The following is a 17161-nucleotide window of genomic DNA, read 5'->3' on the forward strand; positions in this document are numbered from 1 at the left end:
TAGCAAAATAATATTGTCACATTTTGGTCGAACAAACTTACAGTATTAGACAAACAATCAAACATAATATTGAAAACATATGTATAGAACTTGCTTGATGTATTTTATACAAATCTTTGATTATTTATCTATGATATATTCGGTAGAAATAATTAATAGAATCTTGTTAAAAAAAATGAACATACTTTAGGCGATCGAAATTTGACAAAATTTAATCATTGTTTGCAAGTTAGAAAATAAGAAAATAATAGTAAATTGTTTAAATTAAATTGTTGTATATCTGTATATCATAATTTCAACGTATTTTTTCGTGTAGAGAAGAATTGAATGTGAACAATTATTTTGTCTCGTAGGGACAAAAAAATGGTATGAGCATACCAAGGCCGAGTATATATATCCATGCTTCCAGTGGAATCATGACACTCATATCCATCTCTGAAACCAATTCTACAAAATACTGAAACACAGATATGGATACGGAATACAAGGAGAAGGAGAATGTGTCGAATAGAAATTCAAGCTTCAATTACAAGGAATTAGTGTTCAGGCTCTTAGCACTCTCACTCACTCTCGTCGCCGCCGTTGTTCTTGGAGTCGATAAACAAACCACCACCGTCTCTCTCACCCTTGTCCCGTCGCTTCCGCCTGTCGACCTTCCTGTCACTGCCAAGTGGACTGACCTCTCTGCATTTGTGTATGTAATTCCTCACTCTAAATATCTAGTCGCATATAATCAACCTGTAACTGCATCTATTTGAAATTACCTGAATCTAATTGAGCGATTTGTTTCGATTTGTTTCAATTTTATGTTTCAGCTGATCACATATGATTATATGACAAACTGTAATCGAACGATTCGTACTTCAATCTCTTTAATTTGAATTTGATGTTACAGGTACTTAGTGATTGTGAATGCAAGTGCGTGCGCTTATGCAGCAATATCGTTGGTGCTTCTATTGGTAACCAGAGGTGGAAATAAGCTTGTGTCATTGATTTTACTGATGTTAGATCTGATGATGGTGGTGCTGCTTTTCTCCGCCATTGGCGCCACCGGGTCTGTTGGTCTTATCGGGTACCAAGGGAACTCGCATGTGCAGTGGGAGAAGGTGTGTAATGTGTTTGATAAATTTTGTCACCAGGTTGCCATAGCTGTTTTTCTGTCGTTCGCCGGAAGCATAACTTATCTTTTGCTTATTCTGCTTGCTGCTGTAACTCTTCACAACAAATGAACAAATCCTCAGAGAAAGCCATGTGTAAACCTTTATGAAAATCGATGTAACATTTATTTATATTATCGTTGTTCTTCTTGTTCATGAATTTACATAACATCGGAAATTTTCTATGTTAGACACATGCGTTGTGCACATGACTATCAAGGGCAATTTGGACATTTAATTCATTCTTCAATCTTCTACTCTACGTCTTCTTGCCTCTTTCACGAATCACGGGGACCTCTTTTAACCTCTTTTATCTTGATGTGTTTTTGTTTATTTTGGTAAATATAAATTTACCAACATAAAATTTCAAACCTAAATATAAAAACTAAAAAAAGAACCAGAAATTAAATAAATTCAAGAAAAAAAAAAACTCATATAATAAACCTAAATGGAAAAACATAAATATCAACAGATAATGTTTAACGTTATCTTTTATATAGAGAACTCAAACTAGAAACAAATTCTTGAATACTACTCAATTCCAAAAGTTTATCCACGTTAAATGGACACGTGTGCATTTTATCTACATTCAAACAAAAGTAATGAAAAGGCAAAGATAAAGATAAAGAATGAACATCAAGTTATCTTCATAACGCACAAATAAATAAATAAAATCATGATCTTAATTAGTTTAAAAAATCAAATTTATGTCATGATCAATTAAAAAACCTTTAATTAGAGCATCTATATAATATGAGATTTTACAGTTTTTTTAAGCTAAAAAGTTCTTAAAAAAATAAAAATAAAATTTGTATGAGCTTTTTCAAAAAATCTTGCTAATATCTTCTAGTTATCTTTTCAACTATGTGGTGACTATAAAAATAAAACATAAATAATCAAAAGAGAATTTATTTTTATATTGTGGTGGATACAAACAACTATTTATTTATTTTTCTTTTATTTTTATTCTAAGTTCTTTTTTTCATGAAAAACTGTTTTATTTTAAATATTTTTATCAAAAAACTCTGAAAAACAAGCTCATTTGTGGATGCTATTAGCAATACTAGTTTTACCTTCGTTTGTCGACAAACAGAATGACAGACAGTACATGTGACTAGAGACACAAACATTTGTCCCATGGCTTTCTTTTTAGTACATGCTTATATAAAATCTTTTTTTATTTACAATAATAATAAATAAATCTTTTATACTATTGTTAGCTGAGTTTATTATAAGATATGTGGTCATATTGCAGACACAATGCCTACCCCATTTAATAGCACCATTTCCTCAACCGAAAATTAATGGACATTTATTCGTTTATCTTTCAAATAATGACTGTTGTATGCTCAACTTGTTTGATTCTGATTAAATAATTTAATAATCAATCAATGAGGTCCTTATGATTAAATTATTTAATAATCTATCAATGAAGTCCTTTTTAGAACGGCAAAGAAATTGAATTAGAGTTTGAATTAGAATTAAAAAGCAACTCTAGTCAAGCGAAATGAAATCATGTGTTGCATTTTCTTTAGATCGAGTTCTAATTGAAAAGCAGTCAAAGCGCTCCTAATCAAGCGAAATCACGTATTGTATTTTTTAGATCGATGATTTAAATCTTATCTAAGAGATATGTGGTATAAGAAATGATTTAAGAGTATGCTAGATTGTCGTTCTATAAAAAAAGGATATATATTTGGAAAAGTAATTAAAAAAGCATATAATAACAAAAACCTAACAATATAATTAATACAAGGAAACATTACTACGCTATATCCATAAGCCTAATCGGATGTTCATATAAAATCAACTCTTCAAAGGCGATTATATAGTTCAATTAGTGTAACATCTTGATTTTCAAATATTTTATATTTTCACTCTTGGTATGATAATTGTTTGCAAATTGGTCTTTAATGGCATTCTAATGAAAATTTGGAGACTACATGCGTATGCAGGGCGTATGTGGCCATGATGCAAACCCTAATTTTTAGGGTTTGGACCTTATTTAAAAATGCTTATCTCCTTGGAACCCCTTCATTCATCAACCTTCAGCCTCATATTCAACCATTGCAAACCCTAATCCATTTTTTTAGCATCTTTGAGCCGGAAGTTTTGCACCCTTCTTCATCTCCAGAATGTATAAAGTTTATACCTTGATGCTTATTTGGTTAGATCTATCTTGTATGATGTTATTATGTATTATTGTCCCCAATCAATGATGTTCTTGAGTATGACATGTTCTAGACCCAAATGGTTTGTCTTTCTATACATTTTGGGGTTTTTAAGGTCATAAAAATGAAATATTGGTTATTAGTTTTCTTCCATGCATGGGTTATAGTGTCTTAATGAGTTAGGAAGTTACAGTTTTTAGTTTTGAGCACTTCCTAGCCATGCAAAGTTATAAAGTTTGAAACTATATGACTTAAGATGTTATTTTGGGCCTAGATATGGATTTTGGATGAAAGAGCATAATTGAATAAGCTCTTAATAAAAGGAAAAGGTGGCAAACACGTACGTTGGGCGTACGAGGTCAACACCCCGCTTTCTGGTCAAGATCTTGAGTACGCTAAGCATACAAGCTGAGTCAACTCGACTGACTTTTTGACTTTTGGCTTTGACCAGATTTTTAACCTAGTTTGTCCTAGGGGTATTTTGGGTATTTTGATTTATAGTTAAGTTTGGTCATTTTCCCATGAATATGCGACTAGTAGAGCTGATATTTGGAGCATTGTCTTGTTTAGCTATCTTATCAAATTGAAAAGTAGTTTTTTCCTCATTGTACTTTTGGTTGAAAGCACCAATGTCGACCCATTGAGTTATGTATCTTGGGTTAGAGGATGTTGTTATGTTGTATTGATCTTTTAGAGCCGAGTCCTGATATATAGGATGTGGTTCAGGGGCAGAGCTACTATGTAGCCCAGGATAGCCCGGGATACCCCTCCGATTTCCCTATCAAATGTAAATTTCGTGTTTTTTTTTTCGAAAATCCGTCACAAATCCATTGGAAATTCGTCACAAATCCATCACAAATCTTTCATTAATCCATCGCAAAGTCTGATAATTATAAATTTAGTGTAAGTTCACTGGTTTAGTGACGATTTTGTGACGGAAACTTCCTTCGGTAACAAATGTTTTTATAGTAGTGCAACCCTTAAAGAATTTGTGCAACCCTTGGTTTTTCATCCTGGATCTGCCACTGAAGTGGTTATGTGGTAGTGATCTGTAGATCTGCCTGTGAGTCTGTTAACTAGTTATATGATTAACTATTTGTTGAATATATGTTATCCATTATATGTTGACATAGCATGGTCGGGTTGAGACCATACTGTTTTGTGGGTCAGTTAACAGACCCGAGGAAATCCAACTAGGAGGTTGTGGGCCATGGCAATCCAACCGGGAGGTTGTAGGCCAGAGTAGTCCAACTGAGAAGTTGTGGACCCTTTATGCATTATGTAGGGCAATCCAACCGGGAGGTTGTGGGCCAGGGTAATCCAATTGGGAGGTTGTTGACCCAGCATGTAATATGATTATTTGTTTAGATGCGTGTGGTACTCTAGGGGAACTTACTAAGCTTTGGCTTACAATTTCAGTTTTATGTTTAAGTTACTTCAGATGATTGTGGGAAAGCAAAGGTGTTATGGTGCATATCCTCTTGGTTTTGATGATACTGACACTCTGATATATGATTTCTACTTTTGAGAACAATGTTTTGTAAACGTTTGGTTTTGATTTGGGTTTCGTCTGGAAACAATGATTTCTCTTGATCTAAAATGAAAAATTTACCTTGATTTTTGGGATGTTATAGTTACACCTCACTTTGTGGTGCTTTTTGGGCAATTGGTCAAATAGTTGTTGATAACATGAGAATTTTACCTTGATTTTTGGGATGTTACAGTTATAATTCCATAACTGCCTCTTCATTGTATTTCATGTGTTGTGTTTATACATCTTCATATACATTTATTTTGTGATAACATATTAACTTGTGACATTGTTCATAATCTAGTTCATCCTGACCATACCAAGCATGTTGAAGTGGAAATAATTTTCATCAAAGAAAAATTAGATGACAATACATTGGAATTACCAAAGATTCGGTAAGAAGATCAACTAATAGATACCTTGACTAAATCCATCTCAACACAAGTTTTTTCAAAACTCCTTTATGTGGTATATAAACATACAAACTTGAGGGGGAATATTGAGATTTGTTTTTAAAATAAACATCTTTGTTTAGATATTGGATTGAGATATGTTAGTGAAATATATTAGGGATTTGATTTCCTTATTCTCAGGGATTGTGTTCCTTCAATCTCTTAAAATTAATAAATCTTTTATTTGGATTGATATTGGAAATAAAATCTCTCAACACTACATTCATTAGGGAATCTCTAATTTAAATTTGTACAAGTTATGAGCTTTCCAAATAAATCAACAATTGCGCAAGACTTGCAAAAAACAATTTTAACTTTTTTGTTTGTACTAACTGATTTAGAAAATAGTAAAGTTCTTGCAATGAGTGAAAGTTCTTAAAACCCAACACACATAATTGAAAGATCCACTTCCAAATGTCCATAGAAAAATTTCATGAAAAAAAGACATGTTTAGATGTCTCTTCAATCATGCATAAAAAGGACAAAAAACAATTAGCGACTGCAACCCCTCAATTAAGTGGAATGGTTGCGGGCCAAATGAATGCAGTGCATGACTAGTCTCAAATAAAAGCATAGTTTTCAATAGAGCCAATTGATCCACACATTATTGGAGGGAGTAGTGTCTAGATTAACTCATTGATAGCACATCTAAGTGATTTAATGGGAGTAATCTATATTACTTAATAAGAAAAACATTTTTGCAACAATTAGGTTAAATTTTCCAACTATCTACATTTAGAGGAAACATGCACCCCTCTCTTCCAACCCTAATCCATTTTAAATGAGGCATTACCAATGACATTGATTCTTAAATTAATAAGACATATTTATTAGATTTAATGGCATAAATTTTAGGGAGTTGATCTTTCAAAACAGAGCTTCCCAACCAAAAAGATTTCCATAAGAATGATTTTTATTTGGGTAAATTCTACAAAAGTTATTAAGTTTACACACAAATTCTATTTTGACACTGTGTTATTTTGTCTCAAATTTAACACTTCGTTTTCAAATTTGTTACAAAGTTGACCACTTAATCGATTAAACTGGTTGCATGCTGACGTGCCATGATGACATGACATTGTGACATTGCATGATTGTGTGGTGCTTTTGGTGACATCATATTCTCGGTGTCAAAATTAAAATAAAAACTAAAATATAATGACTTTTGGGATAGTTATCCAAAATGTGTGACGTTTGTGCAATTTCGTATTTTTATTATAAGCCAACACATTATTCATTGTAACATACATATAAACACAAAATATTAACTAATAATAGAGTAAATTACATGAATGGTCCATATGTTTTGGGGTAATATGTGCATTTGGTCCCTAACTTATTTTTTTTAACTCGGATGGTCCCTACTACATATTTTTGCTTCACGTTGGTCCTTATCAGACATAAAAAGACTATTTTTCCATTAATAATATATTTTACTATTTTTTTAAATAATTAATTACTTATTTATTAAAAAATGTTTAATAAATCATATGGGTCGTACCACTCATCCTAAAAGATGACCTTTCCCTTCTTATTAGATGATCGATCGTATTTACTGTTGGATAAGGTGTCTAAGTCTGTAACTATATTTGGTATAACTTGACCCGACACGGCATGGTCCATTTGGGTTGCACTTCACCTAACAATTTGTATGGATATATTTTTGAAAATAAGATGTATATGATCCATTAATATATTATAAGTTATAATATATTAATATTATTTAATTAGCGTTGATCAAGAATTGATTTTTGGAATTAATTTAATGATCAAATGAAACTAATTAAATATGGACTCTTGCATATATATGGAATGAGCTAAAATTTAGGATCGGCTAAGAGTATATGGAAGTCCATGGAGCTTTTAACCCATGGATCCTAGGTAAATGAAGAGTCATGAGTATTAGCGTGTAACCCTAATCCTCCATAGTATATAAAAAGGTCCTTGGTTCTAGAATTGGCACTAGTGTGTGTGAGAAACAATGGCGGGCCGATTCTAGCGAGCATTAGATTCTCTCAAGTATTTCCAAGTTGTTTTGGGTGATTTGTGACACCACTTGAGGCATACACACTATTGGTGCTAGGCTCTAAAACTCCAAGCATTCAACCACAAAAGAAAGGTATGTTATTCTACTTAAAGTTTTGTATTACAAGTACCCCATAACATGCTAGTTAGGTTGTAAACATTGGAAATCAAATTTGCATGTATTTTAGAGAAAACATAGATCCAAGGTTTCTAGGGTTGCATGTACACCATAGGAGTGTTTGTATGCTTAAAACCCAACAGTGGTATTAGAGCCTAGGCTTGTTTTCTTGATACTTGATGCAAACTTGTTGAAAAAGCTCAAAAATCTGCACTTTGCAGCATGAACTTGCCGAGTCCATGGGGGGGCTCGACGAGTCCATGTGTAAATTCATCCTACTCGTCGAATAGGTTCTTGCACTCGACGAGTAGGAGCCCCAAAATGCAGTTTTTCGAGTTTTGTTGCTGGATGTTTTGGTGTTTTAAAAGTTGTTTTAGATGGTGTAATGTTTATCCTAATCCATTTACAATGGCTGATATCAAAATTCCATGTTTTATATGTGTTAATATGATTCTTGAAATTTTGATATTGATGTTCATGTTCTTTTGAGTTATTGTTAGATCATAGGAATTATTTGCTGAATTGTTTAATGAATGATTCTTGATCAATTATGTGTTTTAATGGAATCCCTAATTTGTCCTCAAGTTATGGATTACCAAAATTCACTCTTTTAAAGTCCATATTAAAACAAATAGGTCACATAAAATGAAAGTCATTCATTTTAATGAAACATTGACTTATAAGTTATGGAGTTGAAGAGTTTTGAATAGTTTCAAAACTTGCCCTCAAGTTTGAAAATTTTAAAGTCTCACACATTAAATACTTTAATTCCAAATTGAACCTTAGAATTTTAAAAGTTTAAAATTCAACCCTTATACTTCTATAATATTAAAAGTTTATTTATTATATCCTCCTTAATAAATGAAGGTTTTTTTTGCCACGTGTCAATCTCTCATGAGTTTTGACATTTGTCATTTTGTAGTAATTTTGAAATAAATATTATCCACTTGTCAATTTTTGGTTTGTTTCAATTTTTAAATTAAATTCATATACTTATATATATGTAAAGTATTAAATATCATATATATGATATTAAATTACAATAAATACATTCCTTCCTTTCTTATTATAAAGTTATACATTAAAAAATATTTTTTTGTTTACAATTTAATGTTTAAATTTTTTTAAAAAATCAACCCGTATAATATACGGGTTTCACACCTAGTATATATATATATATATATATATATATATATATATATATATATATATATATATATATATATGTATGTATGTATAAGAACAAGTCAGTCTTACTGTTAGTAACCCGCATTCACGAAGTCGGTCTGTAAGGGGGGTATAAGGTTACTGCCTATAAAATGGTGGTTTAATGGGTGTCCACTCTCACCCACCGCTTCCTTGACTGGTGGATGGTCGTTAGCCGAACGGGTAGGATAAGAACTTAATCCTCATTAAAGGTATAATGAAATTATAAAGTAACTAAACCTTTATTAATTCCCAATCTTAGTTACTTTACGAAAATGTGAAATAGGTGTTAACCCATGAAATTACACTTTGTACCTTACCAAGTCGTTAGTGGAGTGTGTGTGGTTATCCAACGCACTAACAAGGACTAGTAAGAGTGGCAAAGGATGACTTAAGTTTTATCATAGATTGGTGGAGCGTGTGTGGTTAACCGACACATCGATTAGGTGATAAAATTAAGGGTACCAAGTCAATTTGCATGGTTATTCACACCTTGTTTGTGATCCTCGGCATCCCAATCACAAACTTGAGAGGGCACAATCGAGATTTAAATATGTCATTGAAAGTTCAATGTATCTCAAAAGATCTAGGAGTTTCAAATCCAATTAAAACTTAATAATATATTTCGTTTATAATGGTGGAAATTGGTAAATCGTCATTTACCTACCTTCAAATATTTTATAGCTGGATTACGACATCCCTCTTCCAAGTTATGAAATAGTTTGTAGGATCCTAGCCTTAATATTTCATTTGCGTGACTTATTAAGGACTTCTTATATAATTAAAACTTGCCCTTCTTTCTCTCAGATGTATTCCAACACTACTACTGGCTCAAACCCTACAGGATCTTTTTCCCTCATGAACTTGTGTGGGAAATTCACTTTTGATGGTTCTAATTTCAATGAACGGATTAAGAACATGAGAATGATTACTCGCTACGAGGACAAGAAATATGTCCTTGACAAAGAGCTTAAGGTTATCAATGAGTCCACTGCTACTCCTGAGGAGATTGCGGAGTATGCTGCACATGAGAGGGATGCTACTAAAGTGTCCTGCATTATGTTAGCTACTATGACTCCCGAACTCCAGAAATCCTATGAAGATTTCTACCCTTATGAGATGAACCTGGATCTGATGGAAAGGTACCATCATAGCGATCGTCAAGAGAGGTATGAAATCATCTCCTCCATGATAACAACCAGGATGAAGGATGGTGAACCCATCACCGCTCACTTGCAGAAAATGCAAAGGTTCATGGACCGGTTGTTGAAGCTTAATGTGGACTTCCCTGAGCACATGGCGATAGATATCATTCTCCATTCCTTACCTCAAAGTTATGATCAGTTTCGTATGACTTATCATATGAACAAGGAGGAAGTTAAACTTAACAAGCTTCAAGGACTTGTAAGGACTATTGAAAGTGGCCTTAAAGGTAAATCGATTGTTACTTCTACTCCTACTCCTACAACAGCCCCTGTTCTAGAAATTGGGCAGGGAAAGGGGAAGAAGAGGAAGACCCCTTCGAAGGGTACCAAGGGAAATTCCATTGTTGGATCCTCTTCAAGTGGGACCAAGAAAGGTCTCATTCCTCCTTCTTCAAACCCAAAGGAAGCACATTGCTTCTACTGCCATGAAAAGGGGCACTGGAAGCGAAGCTGCCCTAAGTACTCGCAAGATGTAAAAGAAAGGAAAGTTAAACCCACCCATGCAGGTATTTATACCATATTGTCTAAAACCTCATTGCATACTAACTCTTGGGGTGCTCGATACAGGTTGTGGGATTCATATTTGTACGGGCCTAAGAAGTAGTGAAGAAGTGGAGCACGGGAAGATAAACTTAATCATGGGAAATAGGAAAGTATCACATGTGACCAAGATTTGAGTTTATTCTCTATTGCTTAATAATGGGTTAACTTTAGATTTGAATAATTGTTGTTACTCGTCAGAAATGGCGAGAACTATTATTTCCTTTCATAGTTTGTACAAGCAAGGATTCACCTTTTCATTTAATAATAAAATTAGTGCTATTGATGCTTTTTATAATGATGTGTTTTATTTTAAAGCATTACCTTGTGATGGTGTATATGAAACTATGTCGATTGTAGACAACTTAGGGAATAATGTATTTCATATTGATTCTTCGATTAACTTGGATAAAGCATCCTTGTGGCATTGTCATCTTGGACGTGTCAATGTGAAGCGCATAGGCCAACTCCAAAAGGCAGGAGTTTTGGAATCATTTGACCTAAAATCAGATGATAGCTGCGAGTCTTGTTTACTTGGAAAAATGACAAAGTCACCCTTCACTGGTTCTTGTGAGAGGGATGAAGGTTTGTTGGACCTCATACACACAGATGTGTGTGGACCCTTCAAAACCGCCACAAGAGATGCTAATCGCTATTATGTGACTTTTACTAATGATTACAGTAGATATGGATATATCTACTTAATCAAGCATAAGTCAGAAACCTTTGAAAAATTCAAAGAGTTCAAGCAGGAAGTGGAGAATCAACTGGGCAGGAACATCAAGATGCTCCGATCCGATCAGGGATGAGAGTATCTTAGTATTGAGTTCCTTAACTATCTTAAGGAATGTGGGATTGTCTCACAATTGACACCTCCTAGGACACCACAGTTTAATGGTGTGGCTGAGAAGCACAATCGAACCTTGCTGGACATGGTTCGTTCCATGATGAGTCGAGCTTCGTTACCAATCTCATTCTGGGGGTATGCCTTAGAGACTATCGCCCATATCCTTAATCTAGTCCCTACAAAGAAGGTTGCCAAAACACCTCATGAGATGTGGACTGAAAAATTTCCCAATCTGGACCACATCAATATTTGGGGTTGCAAGGCGCGAGTCTCACGACAAGCTCGAACCTCGAAGCGAGAGGTGTATTTTCATCGGCTACCCATAGAAATCTTTTGGTTACCTCTTCTACAGACCTAATGAGAATGTGGTCTTTGTGGCAAGGAGAGGAGTCTTTCATGAGAGAGAATTTATAAGCCAAGGAGACAGTGGGAGGAAAATTGGCCTTGAAGAGCTTCAAGAGTCAAGCGGTGAAGGAACCTCAAACACTAGCGAACAACCTGAGGAGGAAACTCCTATTGAGCCGATAGATGAGTCCGTACCTCCGAGGCGTTCCACTTGAGTTAGCAACACACCTAATTTTTGTAACAACGTAAAATTTTCAAAACAAATTTTTCTCATTTTAAACACAAAATATCTCAAATCACCATTCTCAAAATCACTAGTGTCTCAAATGTCACTAATAAAACATAAATCGCAGAATCATAAAACAACTCCTCGCCAGTGTGTACAATCACGCCGGTGCCTTGCCGCGATCCTCGGAACTACCTGAAACACATAACACATAACATGGTAAGTGCACAACTTAGTGAGTTCCTCAAAATACCACACACAACTCATTAGCCACTAGAGGCTATAGCTCAATGAGACCCTCCGGTCAATGTGTGTTAGTGGGTCCCTCCGGTCCCACAACTCAGATGGACCCTCCGGTCCCTCAACTCATCATCTTAATATAATACATAGAAAGCATAACACAGGCAAATAACATTATATCTCTTTACACAGATCACACACATAAGACTCTCTGGTTACACATCAAAATTACCACTCAAGGTAAGTATAGTGAGAAGACTCGCCTCATAAGCTAATGGATGAAAATCTTGCACTCGGGATCTCGATCTCTACCCACCCGTCTAGCCTCTGTCTAACACATAATAATTATCCCTAATTAATATTGGCCCTCAAGAAGCTAGACTAACCCTTCTTCAACTCACAGAAGGGTAAAAGACCATTTTACCCCTCCAAGGCTTAATAGTCCTCAATCTTGACCAAACCCTAAAAGTCAACAGCAGGGAGTACGTTGCGCGTTCCAACTCCCTACACTGGGCGTACTTGGTTGCTTATAGAATCGGGGGTGCTCGCCCCTACGCTGTGCGTACTGGGGTTACACCCAGCGTGCGCCCCGGTTTCACCCTTCTCACATTTTTTGGTCTTAATCAGTTAAGACATAAGCTCATATCTCAGATCTGGACCTTCTAATGCCTCTTAGTCCATAAAGTTATCGACTTTAAGCCTTTGCATGGCTCAAAAGTCACCATCCTTGAAAAATACACACTCTTTTGTCCCAAATGTCTCCTAACTCATGCATGGAATGATTTCACCAACCAAGATTGGATTTTTATGTCATCACACTATTCATACACTCAAAAGGGGTTGGTCCTAGACTCTGGAGTTTAAGATCTCATCAAGACTCCACCTTTATGGGAAAAAACCCTAAAATGCTCAACATAACATGCTAATAAGAAGGAAAGGTAAAATCGGAAACTTTATACCTCAAAGAGAAGCTTCACACCCAGATTTGCTCAGATCTAGAAGTTTGGACTCCAACTCTCCTTCTTCAAGGTCTTCTCTTCTTTTCAAAACCACACAAACACTCCTTCAAAGCTCATACACACACAAGCTCTAGAATGGAGATTAGGTCACTCTTAGGGTTTTCTCTCTAGAAATGGTGGCCAGAAATGAGGCCATCATGTTCCTTATATAGGAGACTCACCCCAAATTAGGGTTGCATTCTGGGCCTAGTACGCCCGGCGTACTCACGGGTACACCCAGCGTACTGGGTGGTCTCCACGTTGCATGCACGCTGACGAGTACGCTATGCCTACCCTCAGGTACGCCCTGCATACTCGTTCCTAACTCTTTTTTAATTAAGGCCAATAATGACACTAGCCCAAAAGATTAAGGTTCTCAAGGTATAACTGGACTCGGGATTTTACAATTTTTATTATGGTTATCACATCACTACTGAAGGTGATACAAGTTTGGAACTTGGTTGATAATGTACCAGGTCGTAAGACAGTTGAGTGCAAATGGATCTTCAAGAAGAAGACCGACATGGATGGGAAGGTGCACACTTACAAAGCGCGACTGGTGGTGAAGGGCTTTACTCAAACTACGGGAGTTGACTATGATGAGACCGTCTCACCAGTAGCTAAGATTAAGTCTATTAGGATTCTGCTAGCCATAGCTGCATTTCATGATTATGAAATATAGTAAATGCATGTCAAAACCGCTTTCCTTAATGGAAAGTTGTCTGAGGATGTTTACATGGCTCAGCCAGATGGTTTTGTCGATGCAAAGTACCCTAATAGAGTGTGTAAGCTTGAGAAATCCATTTATGGATTGAAACAAGAATCTCGCATATGGACTCTTTGCTTCGATGAGAAAGTCACTACAAGAAAAATAGCCTTTTACGACGCGCAAACCACGACACTCATTGATTTATGTTACGCAATGGAGAGTGACGTTAAAAAGGTGTCATCTCTTCAAAAAATTTAAGGATAGAAGACACGCATTATTGCGCGCCCTTAAATTAGTGTCTAAAAAAAAACACGGAGGGCACCTATAATAAATTACACGTCGTCTAAGGATGTCGCTTTATAATTTTTAATGGAACGCGTGTTCCATCCTTTAACAGTAGGGGGAAATGAAATTCTGAAAAAATTAAAAATCCCGCCTTCCTTTTTTTTCTCCTTTCCCTCTTGCCCAAATTATGGACGCTCCTTCCTTCCCCCTCCTGCTGCCTACTTCTTCCCTCACTTCTACCTACTGGAACCACCATATCTCCCACTCGATGTTGAAATTGTTAGAAAAAGCCCTAATTATACTCTCAAGTCTAAATACAGAAAAAATAGAAGATGGTGAAGAAGTAGCAGTAGAGGAAGTGGATGATGAACAGTCGAAAATGGAAGGAATGGCATCAATAGCGTTGTTACTAGATGGGTCAATCTCGGGTCATTTTGTTCAGCTTCCCGAGTCCGTTTATTACCAGGTGGGTCAATCTCGTCTTTTCGTCTCGACTTCATATCTCTCTGTAAAGCAACCGACGACCCCCACACCACCATCTGCAAACCCTAAGCCATCGTCACTACCATTGAACCCTAAAAACTCATTCACACTCCACTAGATTGGGCTCTCATTAATTGGAAATCCGCGCTGAATTTCTTTCTACCCATGGACACGATTTTCAATAATGCGATAACAAAAACGATTACGAGCCATGAGAGAGCGTACACTAAGATTGATTTATCGTTTTGGACGACTTTGAGGTGGTAAACGATACTGTATTGGTAAATGAAGAATCGGAGAGAAAGGAGGATTTCCGTCAGACAACCGACTGTACCGGTGGATCGGAGGTGGTCCTGTTCTTCCTCCCACCATGATTCCCAGCTTTTGTTCGCCGGAACACCGATTCCACCGTGGTTTCTGATCCACGCTGACCAGTCGTCCCAGTCTTCAACGATTTTCTGCCCTTCTTCAATCTTGAGTACACGGTGTGTGCTTATTTTTTCTGCTCAAATCCCAACTTCCACTTCAGATTTACAGTATTTTTCTATATTTTTTTCTTCATAAACATGCTGATTTATCCCATTCTATACCTAAACTTTGATGTTATGAATAGGGTATCAATAGGGCTAGGGTGGAGCAAATGGAAGACCGGTTAAAGGAAGACATATTGCTAGAAGCTGCAAGGTATTCTTTTTAACATGTTTCTGTGTTTGATATCCATTTTCTTATCATCTCAATACCTATCTCGATTACAGATATGGAAATAAGATCCTAGTAACTGATGAACTACCAGATGGTCAAATGGTGGATCAATGGGAGCCAGTCACACCGACTCTGTCAAAACATCACTACAGGTTCACCATACTATGAAATTAAATGTTCATTTTGAATATCTGTTTCATAATTCCTTTCACTATTGTAGGTCTATTTAGAAATCCAAACAAGAAAATTCCTTGTTGACTACGAACGCATTCCAGCAACAGATGAAAAATCACCCAAGGAACATGATTTTGATACGTTGGTGAGTGTTATTTTCATTTAACAAAATGAAAATATTTAACTTAGATTATACTTTATATATGATTTGTGTTTTATGATCTTTATAGGTTGATAGAATTTCAAGAGCTGATCTTAAGACAGAAATAATCTTTAACTGCCAAATGGGGCATGGGCGTACTACCACAGGGATGGTCATTGTCACATTGATCTATTTAAATCGAATAGGAGCTTCTGGTACTTTTTTTTTTGTCTCTGTGAAGTTTATGTTTTATGATTGCATGCTTTTATAGTATGCAAATGAACCTTTTTCCTTATAAATTTCCCATTACAACAACATTCTTGAGTAACTTCTTTTTGATTGACATGGTTTTAGGGTGGTGTTGAAGGCAAATGACAGGTGGATAAAGTGATTGACAAGTGTGCCTCGATGCAGAACTAAATCTGCTTTAGGGCGGGTTCCTAGTCTATGGTGTTACAAATCCAACTGTGGAAAGAATTAAATCTGTTATGCAAAGAATAGGTAGCTTTAAAGGTGGCCTGGGTAGACCCGTCTTTTGGCACAACATGAGAGAAGAACCTGTTATTTACATTAATGGAAAGCCCTTTCTGCTTCGTGAGGTTGAAAGACCCTACAAAAACATGCTCGAGTATATGGTATATAATAATAATCCTCTCTCATTTTTAATGTTTATTATTTAAATATACTCAAGTGTCAAGTGGTTTAATGTAGGGAATTTACTGTGAAAGAGTGGAAAGAATGGAAGCTCGACTGAAAGAAGATATTCTCAAAGAACCTGAACGTTATGGATGTAAGGTATCTACCTAATACCTTGCTGCAACCTTGTTGCCTAAGAACAGAAAACAAAACAGAACAGGAAGAAAAAAAGGAAAAAAAAACTACATGGCTGGCAACAGGTGATAACAGGGGAAGAAAAAGATGGGATTTTTTATTTTGCTTGGTGGAAAAGAAAACTTTTATTGCTGAAAAACTTCTTTCTAAATACCTATAACGTAGCATATTTATACTAAAAGAAAAAGAGTTTGACTCATAGTCTAAAACCGGGAAACAAAAATAATAAAAGCATTTTCCTAAAATGCCCCTGTGGGCTTTTTCCTGAATTACGCCAACAATGGAGGTGATATTATGGCAATTCACGAACTACAATCATATTTTATTACAAAAACTTAATTAAATTGGAACTTTCCCAAAATATCCCTGAGGCTATTTTTGTCCCCAATTCTCAGGGGACGGAATAATGATGGATGGTCAAGCTAAAATTTGGTTTTGAATTTAATTTGGTATAAAAATGACAGGTTTGATAATGGTAGATGGTCAAGATACAAGAACTTTTCAAGTCCATTTGGAATATTACACTACAGATACTATTCTCTCTTTATTTCAGAACTTCTTACTTCTTCGTCTTATTAACTTTTTCATCTTATAATATGTTTGGATGCTGCTACATTTTAATACTGTCTGGAGTATATTATATTTGTTATTTGTGATAATAGCAGCTGGTTTTGTTTGTGATGGGATTAGTGTAAATTTTTGTCTGTTTTGTTGTTTTCTGGATGATAGCTAGGTACCTAAAGCATTGTTTAAAGGTGGACCAGTAGTCTACAT

At 35.5% G+C, this 17161-nt stretch overlaps 1 protein-coding gene across 1 annotated transcript; it reads left to right on the forward strand.

The window, feature by feature from the left end:
- The first annotated feature begins 405 nt into the window (after positions 1-405).
- LOC111899268 (CASP-like protein 1E2) lies at positions 406-1347 on the forward strand. The gene is made up of 2 exons (XM_023895129.2): positions 406-694; positions 896-1347. Exons 1-2 carry the CDS (start codon positions 471-473, stop codon positions 1227-1229), a joined length of 558 nt encoding a protein of 185 aa, XP_023750897.1. The 5' UTR covers positions 406-470; the 3' UTR covers positions 1230-1347.
- Positions 1348-17161: the final 15814 nt, after the last annotated feature.

The sequence above is a fragment of the Lactuca sativa genome, chromosome 6, assembly GCF_002870075.4.
Source record: "Lactuca sativa cultivar Salinas chromosome 6, Lsat_Salinas_v11, whole genome shotgun sequence".
Taxonomy (NCBI): Eukaryota; Viridiplantae; Streptophyta; class Magnoliopsida; order Asterales; family Asteraceae; genus Lactuca; species Lactuca sativa.

Excerpts from the sequence above, each read along its gene's own strand:
- LOC111899268 (XM_023895129.2), top strand. The coding sequence starts at position 471 with ATGGATACGGAATACAAGGAGAAGGAGAATGTGTCGAATAGAAATTCA. Across the intron at positions 695-895 it reads ACTGACCTCTCTGCATTTGT|GTACTTAGTGATTGTGAATG; the intron begins GTATGTAATTCC and ends TTGATGTTACAG.